This window comes from Mobula birostris, chromosome 9, assembly GCF_030028105.1.
Source record: "Mobula birostris isolate sMobBir1 chromosome 9, sMobBir1.hap1, whole genome shotgun sequence".
In the NCBI taxonomy this organism is placed as follows: domain Eukaryota; kingdom Metazoa; phylum Chordata; class Chondrichthyes; order Myliobatiformes; family Myliobatidae; genus Mobula; species Mobula birostris.
The window spans coordinates 148,642,284-148,664,177 of NC_092378.1; the positions used below are offsets into that span (position 1 = coordinate 148,642,284).

Genomic DNA, 21,894 nt, shown 5'->3' on the forward strand with positions numbered 1-21,894 from the left:
CTGAACCTCTTGACCATGTCTACATGTTTTTATGCACTGAGTTGCTGCCATACGATTGGCTAGTTAAATATTTACATCAATGAGCCTGTGTACAGGTGTACCAAATAAAGTGACCAATGAGTGTATATTGTCTGAATATTTGTCTGTACAGAAATGCTACCTTGCAAGAGAATTTTAGTATTTTTGTTTACCTGATTTGAGGTACCTCATCACTGCAGCTGCTTAGCAGAAGAGGGATAAGCTTGTGGAAGAAGGAGTAGCGATCCCGGAGGTCCAAAAGCCAGCTTCCCACCACTTCTGTTACCGTTTGGCGTACCTGACTCAGTTTGAAAACACAAAATTAAGCTGTAATTAAGAATCAAATTTGAGAACATTGACATAAAATTTGTTTTGTGATAGCAGTACAGTGCAATACATAAAAACTCCATAAATTACAAAAATAAATAAATAATGCAAAGTAAAAAGAATCACAAGATATTGTTCATGGGTTCAAGGACCAATTGTTTTGGGGCCTCTTGTTTAAGAAGGGATGCACTGGCGTTGGACAGGGTCCAGAGTAATGAACCCAGGAATGAAAGGGTTAACATATGAGGAGCATTTGATGCCTCTAGGCCTGTACTCATTGGACATTAGAGAATGGGGTGGGGGGAAATGCGGTTGGATCTCATTGAAAGTTATTGAATATTGAAAGATCTAGATAGAGTGGATGTGGAGAGGATGTTTCCTATAGTGGGAGATTCTAGGACCAGATGGCACAGCCTCACAATACAAGGAAGTCCCCTTAGAACAGAGATTAAGAGGAATTTCTTTTGCCAGAGTGTGGTGAATCAATGGAATTCATTGCCATGGATGGCTGTGGAGGCCAAGTCATTGGGTATATTTAAAGCAGAGGTTGACAGGTTCTTGATTAGTAAGGGCATCAAAGATTATGAGATCAAAGAGAGGGATAATAAATCAGCCATATTGGAATAGTGGAGCATAATCAATAGGTCAAATTGCCTATGTCTAATGATGTTTATATAATCCTAATTGCCTGTAACCTTTGGTCTTGTAACAAATTAAAGCCTTATACACTTCCCAGGTTCCTAAGGTTGTCATAGCCAGGGGGGTAGTGGGGGTAAGCTCCCACTACCTATAAAGCGCTCCAAATGGCGTGCATCCCTAACAGCCTCTGATAACCAAGTCCAACTTTTGGCCTTCACATGTGGCTTAGCTACTAGGCCCGGCAGAACTGTTTCTACTGACAAGAGAAGGGGCAAAGGCGGACCACTGGCGCCTCAAAACCAGTTGCTTTGGCAGGTGGGGCTCGTCAGCTACCCACATGGGAGAAGGAAAACTCTAATTTTAAACCTCCGCTGCCTTGGAGCCATACCCACCCATAGGAAAGGCTTCGGAAGTAAACCCCAAGGAAGAAATCTGGTGCTGGGGTCCCTAAGGTAGTTTGATGTTGTTTACAACTTCACTCTGGCAACCTCTGTGCCGTCACTGGTGCCAAGCTGTATCGGAGCTTGCCCTTCCCTTGGACGTGGAGAAGGGAACCTGCTGCATGGACAACAGACGATTCTTCAAAATGGCTTGTGCCTGGGGTGGGGGTGGGGGGGGGAATGAGGATGAGGAGTACTACTACTACTATTACGCTTCCCATAAGTATGACAGCTAGAGGGCATCTGATTTCTATTCTGGTAGAGAAGATTGATGGAGTTAATATTAGATCAGCCATGTTTGAAATGAATGGAGGCAGAGACTAACAGGGCTGAACAGCCAACTATTATTTCTTTTTTTCATAACCCAAAAGAAACAACCATGATTGAAAATTTATTAGCTGTCTCAATCAACAAAAATCAAATATTACACTACCAAATGTTGTTTCACTTCGAATTGTCCACAGCTATCTGCATCAAGCACATTCTGAGAATTTTTCTCCCCAACTTATTTTTTTAAAATGGTTTAATTCAAAGTGCAGGACAATAGAAAACAATAGGACTCAGGTCAAACCCCAAGATCAAAATACCAGTAATACATTACAAAGTTAGAAATCACTCCCTACCATTAGTCATTTACACAGTGTCTCTGATGTTTCTGTATTGATTACAAATCTCATCAGTCTTGTGAAATTTGGCCATGAGCCTTGAGCTTGAAGCTGTTAGGACTGAGAGTCAACAATTGTTCCTTATGCTCTTGAATGGAGAAAGATTACTTTTGGCCTCGAGTGGTTATTATGATGAAATAACACTATCAGCAGTATGCAGCATCATTTTATCACAATTACTAACCAAGGAAAGGAGATAATTTACTCCTCACATGAAAGTTCATATACAGTACAATGCAAAAGTCTTAAGCACCCTAGATTTTTTCCTATGGTTTCAGATGACATGGCCTCCTCAGAGTCCTGATTTCAATATCATCAAGGATGTCTGGGATTACCTGGAGGTGGAAGCAAGTGAGACAGCCAATGTCTGCAGAAGAATGCGGCAAATTTTCCATAATGCTTAGAATAACCTACCAGCCAATTTTCTTATAAAACTGCATAACAATGTACCTAAGAGAATTGATTCAGTTTTAAAGGCAAAGGATGGTCACACCAAATTAGATTTGATTTGATCTGTTTACTGCTCTTTATAATAATATTTTTGATATTTAGAAATGTTCCATTTCATTATTTTTGAAAGCATCTTCACTTTACTGATTTTTTAATAACATATGCCTAAGACTTTGGCACAGTACTGTACTTCACGGGTTATATCATGGGCCAGGAGTTAAGCACGAGGTAAGGAAGTTTCAAATTTTTGCAATCAGAATATTTCTGAAAAGAAACTTACATGGGTAGGACACTGTCAATTAATTAAGAATAGTTTACAAAGGTATGTTGAATCCAAAAGTGCATGCAGATTTTTAAATGAAATATACAGTATTAAAGCAAATGTTTTAAAATGGAAGGGAATTGGATTTGCATCCCCTAATCCAATTATCTACCTCCTCCAAGTTGTACTTCATGTTAAATGTGCATACACTCAGTGGCCACTTTATTAGGTACACCTGCTCCTTAATGCAAATATCTAATCAGCCAATCATGTGGCAGCAACTCAATGCACAAAAGCATGCAGAAATGTTCAAGAGGTTCAGATGTTGCTCAGAGCAATATCAAAACGGGGAAGAAATGTGATCTAAGTGAGTTTGACCGTGGAATAACTGTTGGTGCCAGATGGGGTGGTTTGTGTACCTCAGAAACTGTTAAGCTCCTATGATTTTCACACACAAGTCTCTAGAGTTCATAGAGAATGGCGTGAAAAACAAATAAATAACATCCAGTGAATGGCAGTTCTGAGTGAAAATGCCTTATTAATGGGAGAGGTCAGAGGAGAATGGCCAGACTGGCTCAAGCAGACAAGGCAGCAACAGTCACTCAACTAACCATGCATTATAACTTTGGTGTGCAGAAGAACATCTCTGAATGCACAACACGTTCAACTTTGAAGTGAAAGGGCTACTGCAGCGGAAGATCATGAACATACACTCAGCAGCCACTTTGTTAGGTACAGAAGATACCTAATAAAGTGGCCACTGAGTGCGTTTGACAACTGCATACAGTAGCATGGGAAATTGATAAGAACACAATGTAATTTGACTCTTGCCTATTATAGAAAGAGCAAAAAAAATCAATTTTCCCTTTGATCCACGGAGGAAAATATATAACCTCTTTTGGATAAAAACATTTTCTTATCTTGCTTCCTTCTCTATAATTCAAGATAATGATCCAAAATAGAATAAAAAGAAAAGATCCTTGGAAAAAATAAACTTGAGTGTTGATCGATGAATCAATGATGTAGCAGTCTTTTTGAAAACCTCTTACACTGATGTCAGTCAAGGGTTATACACTGTATGGTCCAGGATACCAAAAGAAATCACCTGCTCTGCATTGAATAGTACAATGTGATCTCTCACAGTCATTTTTCTGGCTTAACTGCTTTTCCACATCTAACTTGATTCAGTTTTTTGACGAGGTGGCATGGGTGATTGATGAAGGTAGAGCTGAAGATGTTATCTATATGGATTTTAGTAAGGTGTTTGACAAGGTCCCTTATGGAAGGCACATTCAGAAGATTAAGATGCAAGGGATTCATGGTGAATTGACTGTTTGGATTCAGAACTGGCTTATCCATAGAAGACACAGGGTAGTGGTCAAAAGGCCTTATTCTAGCTGGAGGTCTGTGATGAGTGGTGTTCCACAGGGAACTGTACTGGGACCTCTGCTGTTTGTGATTGTATATAAGTGACCTGGATGAAAATGTAGGTGGATGGGTGGGCAAGTTTGCAGATTATACAAAGATAGTGTTGAAGACTGGTAAAAAAAAAATACAGTGTGATATAGATCAGGTATGGGTGGAGAAATTACAGATGGAGCTTAACCTGGCCAAATGTGAAGTGTTGCACCTTGATTTGTCAAATGTAAAGAGGTATTACACTGTTAAGGGCAAGATCCCTAACAATGTTCATAAGCAGAGGGATCTTAGGGTCCAAATTCATAGCTCTCTGAAAGTGGCTACACAGGTTGATAAGGTGGTTATGAAGGCAAATAGCATGCCTGCGTTTATTAGTTAAGGCACTGAATTCAATAGTCAGGAAGTTATATCGCAGCTTTATAAAACTCTAGTTAGACCACATATGAAGTATATGAAGTTCGAGGGCTGTCTACACTACCGCCCTCGAACATCTCAGACCAGCAACCCGAAGAAACCAAACAACAGGAATTCTGAAGATGCTGGAAATTCAAGCAACACACATAAAAGTTGCTGGTGAACGCAGCAGGCCAGGCAGCATCTCTAGGAAGAGGTGCAGTCGATGTTTCAGGCCGAGACCCTTCGTCAGGACGAAGAAACCAAGACTGGTTCAATGAGAATGATGAAGAAATACAGGCACTACTAACGGAGAAACATCAACATTACAGAGCGCATCAGAATGACCCCACGTCGCTAGCCAAGAAAGATGCCTTTACCAACGCAAGAAGAAAGTTGCGGAAAAAACTTTGCGAGATGCAGGACAGCTGGTTCAGCAAGAAGGCCGATGAAATCCAGGGCTATGCAGACAGCCACGACATAAAGCGCTTCTACGATGCGCTTAAGGCTGTATACGGACCCCAGTCCTCCGGCTCCTCACCCCTCCTCAACGCAGATGAGACGCAGCTGCTGACAGAGAAGAAGCAGATTCTGGATCGGTGGGCTGAGCACTTTAACAACGTCCTTAACCGCCCTGCCGACATCAACGACAAGGCCATTGCCCGCCTGCCCCAGGTAGAGATCAACAAGAACTTCGACACCCTCCCCACAGTAGATGAAGTCAGGAAGGCAGTGAAGCAACTCTCCTGTGGCAAAGCGCCAGGACCCGATGCAATCCCTGCTGAGGTATACAAAGCAGGAGGCCAAGTCATGATGCAAAAGCTGACTGTACTCTTCCAGTCCACGTGGAAAAAAGGACAGGTCCCGCAACAGCTGAAAGATGCCAGCATAGTGCACACCTACAAGAGGAAAGGCAACCGCCAGTCTTGCGACAACCACCAAGGCATCTCCCTCTTGTCCATTGCGGGGAAGATTCTGGCCCGCGTCCTGCTCAACCGCCTTCTCCAACATCTCGAGCAAGGTCTGCTCCCAGAAAGCCAGTGCGGCTTCCGTGCTGAAAGTGGGACCGTGGACATGATTTTTGCTGCGTGCCAACTCCAGGAAAAATGCCAGGAGCAATACAGTGACCTCTTCGTGACCTTTGTCAATCTAACCAAGGCTTTCGATACGGTCAGCAGAGAAGCTTGTGGAAGATCATGGAGAAGTTTGGCTGCCCCAGCAAGTTCATCACAATCGTCCAGCAGTTCCACGACGGTATGATGGTGAAAGTTCTGGATGACGGCGACGAGTCAGAGGCCTTCCCAGTGACAAATGGCGTCAAACAAGGCTGCGTTCTTGCCCCGACTCTGTTCAGTATGGTATTCTCTGCCATGCTGACAGATGCCTTCTGTAACTACGAAGAAGGAATCCACATCAGGTACAGGACTGACGGCAGGTTGTTCAACCTCAGGCGCCTGCAGGCAGTTACAAAGGTGCGAGAGACTGTCATCAGAGACTTCTTGTTTGCTGATGACTGCGCACTCAACGCCAGCACAGAGCAGGAGATGCAGCGTGAAATGGACTGCTTCTCACAAGCCTGCGACAACTTCGGTCTCACTATCAGCACCAAAAAGACCGAAGTTATGTACCAGCCTGCCCCAGGAAAGCCATACCAGGAGCCGTGCATCACGGTGAAGGGCCAGAACCTCCAGGCAGTCGACAACTTCACCTACCTGGGCAGCATACTCTCTCGCGCAGTGAACATAGACGCTGAGGTCAACAACAGGATTGCCAAAGCCAGTTGGGAGACTCCGTGAGAACGTCTGGGAGCGGAGAGGACTCAGCCTTACCACCAAGCTGAAGGTCTACTGTGCAGTGGTCCTTACCACCCTCCTTTACGCCAGTGAGACCTGGACTGTCTACAGCAGACACGCCAAACAGCTCAACCACTTTCACCTGAGCTGTCTCCGCAGACTCCTCCACATCAGGTGGCAGGACAAAGTCCCCGACACGGAAATCCTGGAACGAGCTGGGCTCCGCAGCATCTACACCCTCCTGATGAAAGCCCAAGCCACATGGGCTGGACATGTGGTCAGAATGCCAGACAGTCGATTGCCTAAGCAGCTGCTGTACGCAGAACTGTGTCAGGGCAAGCGCTCAGTCGGGGGGCAGAAGAAACGTTACAAAGACTGCCTCAAAGCATCCCTCAAAGGCCTGGGTGTCGACATCAACACGTGGGAGACGCTTGCCCTCGACCGTCCAGCTTGGCGCAGCAAGATCCCCACAGGAGCCCGTGCAGCTGAAGTCAGGCGCATCATCGAGGCGCAACGAAAGTGTGCTGTGCGCAAGGCCCGAGCAGCATCCACTGCCACGACAGCACCCACCCACTTTGGTCACACATGTGGGCGAGCCTTCAGAGCCCAGATTGGCCTCATCAGTCACCTCCGGACCCACAGCCACCAATCTCCCATTTGACTTTGAAGCCATGGTCATCTTCGACTACGAAGGACGAACAACAACAACATTGCCTACAATTCTGGTTGCCCCACTATAAGGATGTTGAGGCTTTGGAGAGGTTGCAGAAGAGGTTTACTTGGATGCTGCCTGGATTAAAACGCATGTGCTATAACAAGAGGTTGGACAAACTTAGGTTGTTTCCTCAGTGGAAGCTGAGGGGAGATATAGAGGTTTAGAAGATTATGAGAGGCATGGATGGAGTAGACAGACAGTAGGCGGTGATAATCTCTCTGTAGATACCACAGCTGAATTTGCCTTTTTTTTGAAGATATCAACCTATACACAAGTTTTGTTAAAGGGCCTCACTACTCAATTTTCTTGCTCAATGACAAGTGTCATCCACCAGGCCAAAGTTGGAACCTGTGAATGGCACCTTTTTCCACCAAAATTATTGAGAGTATAAAAGTTTCCTGTGTTTTATTAGCCTCCTAGCTCATCAGGTTATGAAAATGAATATTTTTTAAATAAACAAAACTGAGATACAGGCTGTGCTATAGATGCCTCTTTGATTCAGGCTTAGAGATTCAAAGATTCAAAGCACATTTATTATGTATATAGAATCTCAAGATTGTATGTATATAGCATACAATCTTGAGATTCGTTCTTCCGTAGGCAGCCACAAAACAAAGAAACACCAAGGAATCCATTCAAAGAAAACATCAAACCCCCAACACATGAAAAAAAAAGAACAAACAGCAAAAAGTGAGAGGATAATACATAGGATATTAAACATCAAGCTGCAGAGTCCATGATACAGTCTAGGAGTATTCAGTTCAGTCCGGTCTAGCACTGCGTCGTTCACTGACTGTACTCTGCACAGCAAGTCTGTACCAAAGCGCTCTGGTCCACGCCAAAGCATCCCGATCAAATCGTGCAAAACAGCATAAAAAAAAAGTAACCAGAATCCAGAAGCATATGCAACATGAACCATACAGCCAAAAATGAGTCAACAGCCATGATTCATGGTGATCAAACCTCACAGGATGGGACCCAAGATCCCTGCACCTTTCTCCAACAGCAGCAAGCGGGAGGGAGAGAGAGAGATGGTCAAACACAGGCAGACAGTGCTGGGCACCCGCTCACCCTCTGCTCTTGTCTTCGTCAATTTTAATCTTGCTTGATGATTTAATCAGCAAGAAGTGATAGAGCTAATCGTGGTTTCATGCTCCACTTTTAGGCCGCACACTCTGCTTTCAACCTCGTCGAATTCCCCCAGAGAAGGCAAAAGCACCAGATTGCTCAGACAGCCCAAAAACACATAATCAAAATGCAAATTATAGACTCCAACTGCATGCAGTTTAGTAGTAGAAGCATATTTAAAAATAGTAGTTTTGAAAGTTTTCAGCAGGACATCGCCGTTGGTTGCGATGGGCTCTGGTGCCATTTCAAAGGAAACAAGCAGCTGCTGGTTACTATTAAACAAATGCTCTAAGAGTAGGTAATGTGGGCATTGAAGCTATAATGTCCCTCCACCATGAGCCTGTGCATGAGTCAACTTCAAAGCTCATGCTAGAAAGAAGATTATTTTGGGAGGTTAAGCAGTTAAGGGGCTCCTAGGTTCCTACTGAATGATTGTCCAGAATGAGTTAGTGTCCTCTGAAAAAAGCAATAGAAAACATTTAAACATGGTTTAAACATTCTTACTCCATGGCAAGAGTGTCACCCACCAGGCCAAGGTTGGCTCATGGGATTGTAAGTGAGGACAAGAGGAACTTTATCCCTGTTAAGGTGGCAGGAAGATGGGGTGAGCGCAGATGTCTGGGAAATGGAGAAGATACAGGCAAGGGCAGCATCAATGGTGGAGGAGAGCCATCCTTTTCCAACAAAGTAATTTTGGGTATAATACTTTGTTTTATTAGCCTCATAACTTATCAGATAATGATACAGGTGTTCCCCGTTTTTCAAACGTTCACTTTACGAAACCTCGCTGTTACAAAAGACCTACATTAGTTCCCTGTGTTCGCTAGCAGAAGGTGTTTTCACTGTTACAAAAAAAAGGCAGCGCACACCCCGAGCAGCCAAACTCCTCCCCCAGATTCGGAACTGCATTCTAGCTGGCATTGCTTAAGCATGTGCCTGTGAGCAGCCGTTTGCAAGATGAGTTCTACGGTATCGGAAAAGCCTAGAAGAGCTCATAAGGGTGTTACACTTAGCATAAACTAGACATAATTAAGCGCTTCAATCGTGGTGAACGAAGTAAGGACAAAGTGAGTTTGGCTTGTGGAAGCTGACGAAGATGATGTTGAAGAGGTTTTGCCATCCCATGACCAAGAACTGATAGATGAAGAGCTGATGCAATTGGAAGAGGAAAGGATAACAATCGAAACCAAATGCAGTAGCGAACGGACCAAAAGTGAAGTCGTCCAGGAACTGAACGTGAAGAAGATGACCTGCCTGCCCTGATGGAAACAGACGACGATGAGATGACACCCCAGTGTCCCACCACCCCAACATCCAGGCCGTGGACCGATACCGATCCGCAAAGAATGCAGCAGTAGCCGGGATGCACCCAGTGCATCTTTAAGAAAAAAGCTGAAATAAACAAGCTAATTAATTACATCGTCTCTGATCTGGGCTGACATTTACGTGCCGGGCGGCACCTAATTAATTAGCTTATTTCGGCTTTTTTATTAAAGATGTATTGGGTGCGTCCCGGCTACTGCTGTACCCCTGCATGCTTCGCAGCAATGTATCAGTCGGCGGCCGGGAGGGTGGGGACCACTGCACCACCCCAACCTCCTACGACTCAGCCTAATACACCATCATCTGTGCTCGGCGCTGTCTTCCCAATTCTGGTAAGTGATACTACACTGTACATACATTATTTCTACTTTATATAGGCTGTGTATTTTTATGTGTTATTTGGTATGATTTGGCAGCTTCATAGCTTAAAGGTTACTGGAGATTGTTTCTGCCAAGAGCGCTTGCATGAGATTTTCTGCCGAGAGCGCGTGCGTGAGATTTTCGCTACGGAGAACAGTGCAGCAATGATTATGGAAAAGTATTTCTACTTTATATGGGCTGTGTATTTATCATATCATTCCTGCTTTTACTATATGTTACTGTTATTTTAGGTTTTATGTGTTATTTGACATGATTTGGTACGTTATTTTCTGGGTCTGCGAACGCTCACAAATTTTTCCCATATAAATAAATGGTAATTGCTTCTTCGCTTTACGACGTTCCGGCTTACAAACCGTTTCATAGGAACACTCTACATTCGGATGGCGGGGGAAACCTGTAATTGAATAATCTATTTTAAATAAACAATCAAATCAGCTATAGTTTAACAAAATCTCTACCACCCATTTATGAATAAAGGTATTTTTTATTGCTCTATTAAATGAAGGAAGAAATTCAAGGATAAATTCCATGATAAATTTGAAGCTTCACTGCTAGAAACTCACTTGTTCTGTTTATTGGGGCTGAAAACAGAAAACTGCAATCGCTAAGCACAGAGGCCTAGTGGTGTCAAATAAAAGCAAGAAGCAAAATGCCTGCATCCTCTCATTACGTAAAATGAATAGTAACAGAGAGTTTTCCCCTCACCAGTGGTGCATCATCAAAGAGACGCTGTGCCAAATGAGAGAGAACATCATCGACAGACTTTCCATTGCCATACTGAATGACTGCTCCTGTTGTCTGAATGACGGACACGCGGACCTTTGAATGCTGATGGGAGATGGTCTGCATCAACGGCTTTATTAGAGATTCAGACTGCATGTGAAAAGTTTCTGAAAAAGAAAATATGAAGTAACAATGAACAATGATGACTGTTGGGCAGATTTCCACCAGAGGAGAAATGCGTTTTAGTTTTGCATTCATACGTTTCTTTTTTTTTACTCAGTTCTACAGTGACTTACAATAGATCTCTTAAAAACACTACTGCTCCTTTTTGGCAATTGAATGTGCAAAGTAAACATCTTCCATAACAAATGGGCTCATTTTTCTTGAAAGATTTGCTGAGCTTTGCATGCAACAATTTTGAAGGCACTGTCCCATGACCTCAGTAGCAGCAGCTTTCAAATCTCAACAGCAGTATGTGACATTAAACTATCTCATTCATCCAGAAACACACACATTCAGAGTCAAGATGAAAACTTTTCATGACGTAGATGTCATTATCACAGAGAAACTGCTGCAAGTCCTTTGTAATGGAGTTTGTTTCAATGCGGCATCTCTTGGTGTTTGCAGTGAAATGAAATAAAAGGCTGAGCATGGAAATATTTTTGAAGTGAACAAGGATTTTAATTCCACAAGCGGAATTAACTATATACAACGCTAAGATTTATTTTCTTGTGGGCATACTCAATAAATCCAAAATAAAATAACCATAATAGAATCAATGAAAAACTGCATCAACATAGGCATTTAACCAGAGTGCAAAAGGCAACAAATTGTGCAAATACGACAAGCAAGGAACAATAATAAATAAATAAATAATATCGAGAACATGAGATAATCCTTAATAGTGAGTTCATAGGTTGTGGGAATATTTCAGTGATGGGGCGAGTGAAGTTGAGTGAAGTTATCCCCTTTGCTTCAGGAGCCTGATGGTTGAAGAGTTACAACTGTTTATGAACCTGGTGGTGTGAGTCCTGAGGCTTCTGTACCTTCTCCCAGATGGCAACAGTGAGAAGACAGCATGTCCTGAGTGATGGGGGTCCCTGAAGATGGATGCTGCTTTCCTGTGACAATGCTTCATGTAGATGTGCTTAATGCTGGGGAGGGCTTTACCTGTGATAACCTCTACTTTTTGTTGGATTTTCCATTCAAGGGCCTTGGTGTTTCCAAACCGGGCTGTGATGCAAACAGTCGAGATACTCTCCACTGCAACTCTAAAGTTGTTTGTCAATGATTTAGATATATTTTTTAAAATTGAGATACTGTGTGGAACAGACCTTTCCAGCCCTTTCAGCCACACCGCCTAGCAATCCCCCAATTTAATCCAAGCCTAATCACGGGACAATTGACAATGACCAATTAACCTACCAACCTGTAGGTCCTTGGACTGTGGGAGGGAAATTGAGCATCCAGAGGAAACCCACGCAGTCACGTAGAGAACATACAAACTCCTTACAGGCACCAGCGGGAATAGAACCCTGGTCACCTGTACGCTAAATCGTTGAGCTAACCACTATGCTACCATGCCATCCCATGCCATGCCAAATCTTCATAAGCTCCTAAGAATACTTCTAAATGTAGCATTGAAACCTTTTCAAAACACTTGGACCAGAAGGATCAATTTGCAACTCAAGTTTTTTAGTTTTACCTTACACAAAGTGATAGAGACAGATACAATTACGATATTCAAAAGACTTTCAGACAGGTTCATGCTACAGAAAGGTTTAGAGGGATACGGGCTTAACGGAGGCAAATAGGCTTTCGCTTGGATGGGCATCCCAGTTGGCGTAACTGAACCAGAATGAGAATTATCAAATGACATTCATTAAGATCACCGTTAGGCAATACACATCACAAACATCTTGGCTCTCTTGCACATCACTTCAGAGAATCTTTTATCCCACAAAAGGTTCTCACAACACTTATGCACTTTGATGAGTACCTTCTCAACCTTGGGTACTGTGCAAAACTGTTGCATGTCCAAATGCAAATAATATAACAGTTTCAATATTTGCTATCAGAAACATAATATTTTCGTGACAGAATGTTTTGCAATTACTGTACCATTTCAAGCTTCAGGAAGCAGCAGGTTCATTTGAAGTATATTCTGATAATTATTGGTACAGGTCCATAAATTGTAGCCTCCAATTATTAAAATAGCTATTATGCTAAAAAATAATCAGAATTAGGATTATTATCAGAGACACGTGAAATTTGCTGTTTTGCGGTAGCAGAATAGTGCAATATATAAAAAATAATTATAAGTTACAAGTTGTAAGATCTGTGTACAGTTCTGGTCACCGAATTATAGGAAAGATGTCAACAAAATTGAGACAGTACAGAGAAGATTTACTAGAATGTTACCTGAGTTTCATCTCCTAAGTTACAGAGATAGGTTGAACAAGCTGGGTCTTTATTCTTTGGAGCGTAGAAGGTTGAGGGGGGACTTAATTGAGGTATTTAAAATTATGAGGGGGATTGACAGAGTTGACGTGGATAGGCTTTTTCCATTGAGAGTGGGGGAGATTCAAACAAGAGGACATGAGTTGAGAGTTAAAGGGTAAAAGTTTAGGGGTAACACGAGGAGAAACTTCTCTACTCAGAGAGTGGTAGCTGTGTGGAACGAGCTTCCAGCAGAAGTGGTTGAGGCAGGTTCAATGTTGTCATTTAAAGTTAAACTGGATAGCTACATGGACAGGAAAGGAATGGAGGGTTATGGGCTGAGTGCAGGTCGGTGGGACTAGGTGAGAGTAAGAGTTCAGCACGGGCTAGAAGGACCAAGATGGCCTGTTTCTGTGCTGTAATTGTTATATGGTTATATAGTTAAAAACAGAGCAAAAGTGAGGTAGTGTTCACTGATTCTATTAGGACTATTATTCTATCGATTTATTGAGTATGCCCACAAGAAAATTAATCTCAGGGATCTATATGATGACAGATATACTCTTTGATACTAAATTTACTTTGAACTCTGATCTGTTCAGAAATTTGACAGTGGAAGGGAAATGCTGTTCCTGAAATACTGAGTGCGCCTCTTCAGGCTCCTGTACCTCCCCGCGATGGCAGCATTAAGAAGAGGGCTTGTTCTGGGTGAAGGAGTCCTTAGTGACAGATGTTGCTTTATTAAGACAATGCCTATTGAAGATGCCCATGATGCTGGGGAGGCTACTGCCCATAATGGCGCTGACTCTGCAACTTCCCTGTTCATTAGCACCTCCATCCAGACAGCGAGGCAACCAGTCAGAATGCTCTCCATGGTACATCCATGGAAATTTGCTAAAAATATTTATTTGTACACAATATGCTGGAATGAGGATTCACTTACAAAACTGTAATTTTGGAAGGAAATCCTTCCAAAGGGAACCACTGTCCCTTTTCTCATGAAAACATCCCAAATAGTTTCACCACTAATGAAGCACTTTTGAATCAGGGTCCCAGGCATATTGTGAAAATACAGTACGCAATTTAGACTAAAAGACATGGGACCAGAATTAGGCCAACTGGCCCATCGAGTCTGCTCTGCCATTCAATCATGGCTGATCATTTTTCCTACTTGCTCCTCAACCCCAGTTCCCGGCCTTCTCCCCGTAACTTTTGTTGCCATGTTCAATCAAAAACCTATCAATCTCTGCCTTAAATACACCTAACAACCTGGCCTCCACAGCTGCATGTGGCAACAAATTCCACAAATTCACTATCCTTTGGCTAAAGAAATTTCTCCACATCTCTGTTTTGAAAGGGCGCCCCTCTATCCTGAGACTGTGCCCTCGTGTCCTAGACTTTCCCACCATGGGAAACATCCTTTCCACATCTATTCTGTCTAGGCCTTTCAACATTCAAAAGGTTTCAATGAGATCCCCCCTCATCCTTCTGAATTCCAGCAAGTGCAGACCCAGAGCCATCAAACGTTCCTCATGTGATAACCCTTTCATTCCTGGAATCATCCTTGTGAAACTCCTCTGGACCCTCTCCAACACAAGCACATCTTTTCTCAAATGAGGGGCCCAAAACTGTTCACAATACTCAAGGTGAAGCCTCACCAGTCCCTTATAAAGCCTCAGCATTACATCCTTGCTCTTGTATTCTAGACCTCTTGAAATGAATACTACCATGGCATTTGCCTTCCTCACCACCGACTCTACCTGCAAGTTAACCTTCAGAGTGTTCTGCACAAGGCCTCCCAAGTCCCTCTGCATCTCAGATTCCTGGATTTTCTCCGTTTAGAAAATAGTCCGCATATTTATTTCTACTGCCAAAGTGCATGACCATGCATTTTCCAACATTGTATTTAATTTGCCACTTTCTTGCCCATTCTCCTAATCTGTTTAAGTCCTTCTGCATCCTACCTGTTTCTTCAACACTACCTGCCCCTCCACCAATCTTCGTATCATCTGCAAACTTGGCAACAAAGCCATCTATTCCATCATCTAACTCACTTATATACAGCATAAAAAGAAGCGGTCCCAACACCGACCCCTGCAGAACACCACTAGTCACTGGTAGCCAACCAGAAGAGGATTCTTTTATTCCCACTCGCTGCCTCCTACCAATCAGCCAATGCTCTATCCATGTTAGTAACTTTCCTGTAATACCATGGGCTCTTAAATTGGTAAGCAGCCTCATGTGTGGCACCTTGTCAAAGGCCTTCTGAAAGTACAAATACACAACATCCACTGCATCCTCTTTATCTATCCTACTTTTAATCTCTTCAAAGAATTCCAAAAGGTTTGTCAGGCAGGAATTTCCCCTGAAGGAAGCCATGCTGACTTTGTACTATCTTGTCCTGTGACACCAATTACTCCATCACCTCTTCCTTAACAATTGACTCTAACATCTTCCCAACCGCTGAGGTCAGGCTGAGTGGTCTATAATTTCCTTTCTTCTACCTTCCTCCTTTCTTAAAGAGTGGAGTAACATTTGCAATTTTCCAGTCCTCTGGCACCATGCCAGAGTCCAATGATTTTTGAAAGATCATTTCTAATGCCACCACAATCTCTAACGCTACCTCTTTCAGAACCCTAGGGTGCAGTTCATCTGGTCCAGGTGACTTATGTACCTTTAGGTCTTTCAACTTTTTGAGCACCTTCCCTCTTGTAACAATAACTGCACTCACTTCTCCTCCTTTACACACTACAACATCAGGCATACTGCTGGTGTCTTGGACAGCAAAGACTGATGTTTATTTCAGCAGCCATCACCTTGTCCCCTGTTATTATTTCTCCTGCCTCATTTTCTAGTGGTCCTATATCCACTCTTTTACTTTTAACATACTTGAAAAAACTTCACTCACAACACGCTGGGGGAACTCAGCAGGTCGGGCAGCATCCGTGGAAAAGATCGGTCGACGAAAAAACTTTTACTATCCACTGTGATATTATTTGCGAGCTTGCTTTCACATTTCATCTTTTCTCTTCTAATGATTTTTTTAGTTGCTCACTGTAGGTTTTTAAAAATTTCCCAATCCTCTATCTTCCCACTAATTTTTACTTTGTTGTATGCACTTTCTTTTGCTTTTACATTAGCTTTGACTTTTCTTGTCAGCCACAGTTGTACTATTTGAGTATTTCTTCATTTCTGAAATACACATGTCCAGCACCTTCCTCATTTTTCCTGGAAACGCAACCATTGCTGCTCTGCTGACATCCCTGCCAGCAGCTCCTTCCAATTTACCTTGGCTAGCTCCTCTCTCATACAACTGCAATTTTCCTTACTCCACTGAAATACTGCTACATCAGACTTTACTTTCTCCGTATCAAATTTCATGTTGAACTCTTGTGATCACTGGTTCCTGAGGGTTCTTTTACCTTAAGCTCCCTAATCGCCTCTGGTTCATTACATAACACCCAATCCAGTATAACTGATCCCCCAGTAGGCTCAGTGACAAACTGCTCTCCAAAGCTATCTATTAGGCATGCAACAAACTCATTCTCTTGAGATCCATTACCAACCTGATTTTCCCAATCGACCAGTGTGTTAAAATCTCCCATAACTACCATAACACTGTCCTTTTGACTCACCTTTTCTATTTCCTATTGTAACTTGTGGTCCACCTCCCAGCCACTGTTGGGAGGCCTGTATATAACTGCCATAAACATCCTTTTACCCTTGCAGTTTCTTAACTCAACCCACAAGCATTCAACATTATCCGATACAGTGTCACATCATTCTACTGATCTGATGCCATTCTTTACCAGTAGAGCCACACCACCCCCTCTGCCTACCTTCCTATCCCTTTCATGCAACCTGTAACCTTGGACATTCAGCTCAACCAACCTTCAGCCACAATTCAGTGATGGCCACAATATCATACCTGGCAATCTGTAATATTGCAAGAAGATCATCCACCTTATTTCTTATACTACGTGCATTTAGATACAACACCTTGAGTACTGTATTTGCTGTCCTTTCTGACTCTCATCCATAATGACCTGATACTCAAACTGTTGGCTGCAACTAAGTCCCATCACCTGCCTGCCCTTCCTGACAATCTGACTGCACGTTATCTTTACGTTTTACCATCTGTCCTATCCTGAGTCCCTTCACTCTGGTTCCCACCCCCCACCGCCGCCAAGTTAGTTTAAACCCTCCCCAACAGCTCTAACAAACTTGTCCGCGAGGATATTAGTCCCCTTTCGGTTCAGGTGCAACCCGTCACTTTTGAATAGGTCATACCTCGCCCAGAAGAGATCCCAGTTATCCAAGAACCTGAAGCCCTGCCCCCTACACCAGCTTCTCAGACATGCATTTATCTGCCAAATCATCCTGCCTCTACCCTCACTGGCGCGTGGCACAGGCAGCAATCCAGAAATTGCTACCCAGGAGGTCCTGCTTCTCAGCTTCCTAACTAGCTCTCTGAATTCTCTTTTCAGGACCTCATTTCTTTTCCTTCCTATGTCATTGGTATCAATATGTACCAAGACATCTGGCTGCTCCCCCTCCCTCTCCAAAATGTTGAGGACGTGATCTGAGACCTCCCTGACCCTAGCACCTGGGAGGCAACAAACCATCCAGGTGTCCCGTTCACATCCACAGAATCTCCTGTCTGTTCCCCCCACTATTGAGTGCCCCATCATTACTACTCCCTTCTTCTCTTTCCCTTCTGCATCATGGACCCATGCCTGTAACCCGGTGGCCATGGCATTCTCCCGGGAGGTCATCCTCCACAAAAGTATCCTAAGTGGTATGCAACACACATCAAAGTTGCTGGTGAACGCAGCAGGCCAAGCAGAATCTGTAGGAAGAGGTGCAGTCGACGTTTCAGGCCGAGAGCCTTCGTCAGGAGGTATACCTAAGTGGTATACTTGTTTTTGAGGGAAATGGCCACAGGGGCCACAGGAAATGCTCTAACTGCCTATTTCCATTTCTCCTGATGGTCACCCAGCTACTCGCCTCCTGCGACTTCAGGGTGACTACCTCCCTATAACTTTGATCAATTATATCCTCGTTCTCCTGTACAAGCTGAAGATCATCCAGTTGCTGCTCCAGATCCCTAATTTGGATGCACAACAAGATCCCATGTGATAATGAGCAGATAATTTGATTTCGGCAAACTATCATTATTATTCAAGAGATTGAGGAGTACTTTCATGAGATTCCTTTTAAATTAGTGAGACTTTATAAGCCATTGGTCAGACCACATTTGGAGTATTGGACCACATATTAAAGAAAGTATGTGCGGGCATTGGAGAGGAACCAGAGGATGTCTATGAGAATGATCCTAAGAATGAACGGGTTAATGTGTGAAAAGCATTTGATGACTCTGGGCCTCAAATTTAAAAGAATGAGGGCGGATCTCATTGATACCTACAGAATATTGAAAGGCCCAGATAGAGTGAACATAAAGAGGATGCTTCCAGTATTGAGAGAGCCTAAAACCAGAGGGCACACTCTCAGAATAGAAGACAGTCCCTTTAGAACAGAGGTGAAGAGGAATTTCTTCAGCCAGTGGGTGTTGAATCTGTGGAATTCATTACCACAGGCAGCTGTGAAGGCCAGGTCATGGGGTACATTTAAAATGGCGGTTGATAGGTTCCTGATTAGTCAGATCATGAAAAGTTATCGAGAGAAGGCGTGAGAATGTGGTTGAGAGATGAAAATAAATCAGCCATGTTGGAATGGTGGAGCACTCAATGGGCCAAATGGCCTAATTCTGCTCCTCTGTCTCATGGTCTTATAGTGCATTGAGATAGTTCTGAGAAAACTGGAGGAGTTTTTGTTTGATGTTTTAACAACACTTAAGGCAATCTGGTGCTTCTTCAGTCCATTAGCAGAGATAGAACATAGAACGATACAGGCCCTTTGGCCCATGATATTGTGCTGACCAATACAAACCTAGTTCACAATCAATCTAACCTTTCCCTCCTATACACCCTCCACTTTTCTTACCAGGAAAAATGTGCTGAACGTCCATTTTATCCACGTCACTCAATTTTATACACCTCTCATCGTCCTTCACTCCAAAGAAAAAAGCCCAGCTCCTCAACCTTTCTTCATATGTCATACTCGCCAATCCAGGCAGCATCCTGATAAATCTCCCCTGCCCCCTCTCTAAAGCTTCCACATCCTTTCTATGAGGGACGAGAACTGAACACAATACTCTGTGTGGTTTGACCAGAGTTTTACAGAGCTGCATACACAAAATGCTGCCTGGCCTGCTGAGTTCTTCCAGCATTTTGTGTGTGTTGCCGGATTTCCAGCATCTGCAGATTTTCTCTTGTTTGTGGTTTTACAGAGCTGCAACATTACCTCAACCCTCTTGAATTCAATTCCCTGACTAATGAAGGCTGACCACGCCCCCCCCCCCCCCCCCCAAACCACCCTATCAACTTTGAGGAATCTACGGACTTGGATCCCACACTGACAAGAGGTCTGCTTAGAACCTTTTACTCTACCTCAAGTTTGATCTTCCAAAGTATATCACTTCATACTTTTCCAGATTCGATTCCATCTGCCATTTCTCCACCCAGCTCTGCATCCTGTCAATATCCCTTTGTAACCTACAGCAGCCTGCCGCACCACCTGCAACTCTAACAAACCTTGCGTCATTGACAAACTTACTAACCCACCCTCCCACTTCCTCATCCGTCACTTACAAAAATTACAAAATGCACAACCATCATCCTCAACGCGTATACCCAACGGGACTCAGTGCTGAACCCATTGATGCATACACTGCTCACACATGACTACAGGCAAACACCCAAGCAATAACATCAAGTTTACTAATAACATGACAGGGGTGGGGCTCATCACCAACAACCATGAGACTGCCTACAGAGAAGAGATGGAAGACCTCAAGGCCTGATGTCAGGCCTGTAACCCCTTCCTCAACGGCATTAAGACAAAGGAGATGGTTATCAACTTAGGAGGACTCACACCACTCACTCCCTCCTTACAATGGAGCAAGCAGTTTCAAACTACTGGGAGTGCACATCTCATGGTCCCAGAACACATCATACGCAATCAGGAAAGCTCACTAACACCTCTACTTTCTGAGGAAGTTGAAGAGAGCTGGATTATGCGCATCTACAGTCGCCTCATTCTACAGATGTGCATCCTAACAAGCTGCATCAGTGCATGGTATGATAACTGCATTGCAACAGACAGGAAGGCTCTCTTAACGGGTAGTCAAAACTGCCCAATGCATTAAAATTTGAATTAAGGACATATATGCAAAAAGATGCCAGAAGAGGGCCAGTAATATTATGAAGGACCCCACCAATCTTGCTCATGGACTGTTTGTCCCACTCCCATTAGGGGGAGGCTCTGTAGCATCAACACCAGGATCACCAGACTCAAAAGGCAAATCCAAGCAGTAAGACTGATAACACCTCCATCCATTATTGTTCCTCCACACCCACAGCCACCACTACTTTATCATTTCTCATCAGTCACCATATGCAGACACTCCTGTCCCTAGCATCACTTTACAGACATGTGTCATACTAATTTACACTTATTGTGTTTATTACCATGCTCTTTATCTTTTTTTCCTATAGTAGATTCGAATTAACAATTACTTTGTTCTCCTTTACATTTGTGTGCTGGAATGACATTAAGCAATCTCGAACGGGGCTCCTAGAACACACCCCTGTGGAAAACTATTAGCCACCAATCCCCATCTATTTCCACCCTCTGCCTTATGCGGACAAGTCAATTCCGAATCCACGTAGTCAAGTTTCCAAGGATCCCATGTCTCCTGACTTTTTAGACGAGCCTCTCATGGGAAGGGGCCAAAGCCCACACTTACCAGGGGTCCATTTCGCATACTTGGCTGCACATTCGCAGCTCTTCTTCTTGACCTCGGGGAAGGGGTCGACGATGGTCCTCTGCAAGATCTTGACCATGTCGTCCAGGTAGGAAGCCAGCCGGGCGCCGCAGAGCTCGACCACGAACACCAGCAACTCGACCAGGGCCAAGCGCAGCTCCTCAGCCGGCTCGGCCAACTCGGGCAGGCCCAGGCGCTGCACGATGGCCGGCAGCAGGTAGGGCAGCACCTCGTGGGGCCGCGGCACGGCGCGCAGCAGCTCGGCCAGGGTGCAGATGCTGAGCTCCCGGCAGCGCTCGGCCGGGTCGCTTAGGGCGCTGAGCAAAGGCCGCAGCAGGGTGGCCAGCACCCGCTGCCGCACTCCGCTCGGCAGCTGCCGCTCCGCCGCCTCGGCTCGGATGCACTCGAGCGCCCGGCGCCTTGAGCTCTTGCTCTCGCTCTCGCTGCTCAGGCAGTTCAGATGGCGGCCAAGTGCCTGGCACACCTCGGCCGCCTGCTCAACCTCCGCATCCACCGGGGACTCCGCCATGCTCGCCGTCGCCAGTAGCAACCACGCCGCTTCTTTGCGACCGTTACCAAGGACACGTTTGACGGCTCTTCAACAAATCAACTTTATTGACACCGTCCTCCAGTCTCCAGTGGATTGTACAGAATTCTTGAAACTCAAGCCTGGTTCCTACATTGTGAACTTGGAATTTCTAACTGAATCTTATCTACTTTATTCATTATAGCAAGGCTGCAAAGCGCCCATTTATTGCCCATCCCGAAGTGCACTTGAGAGGGTGTTGACATGCTTCCTTGAACCCCTGGAGTAAAGTGTTCCTTGTTGGCTGAGAACTTACAGGATTTTTGTCCAGTGTAAGTAAAGGAACATTCCTAAGTCAGGCAATGGCA

The 21,894-nt window shown here is 44.1% G+C and overlaps 1 protein-coding gene across 1 annotated transcript in view; it reads right to left on the minus strand.

Moving 5' to 3' along the window:
- Positions 1-21,571, minus strand: part of LOC140203181 (dynein axonemal assembly factor 5-like) — a 188,119-nt gene extending 166,548 nt beyond the window's left edge. The window contains exons 1-3 of the mRNA XM_072269098.1: positions 20,983-21,571; positions 10,659-10,843; positions 192-316 (exon numbers count right to left, since the gene is read on the minus strand). Coding sequence (XP_072125199.1) covers positions 192-316; positions 10,659-10,843; positions 20,983-21,529 — 857 coding nt within the window. The 5' untranslated portion in view covers positions 21,530-21,571. The remainder of the gene's footprint in view (positions 1-191; positions 317-10,658; positions 10,844-20,982) is intronic.
- Between the last annotated feature and the right edge of the window lie 323 nt (positions 21,572-21,894).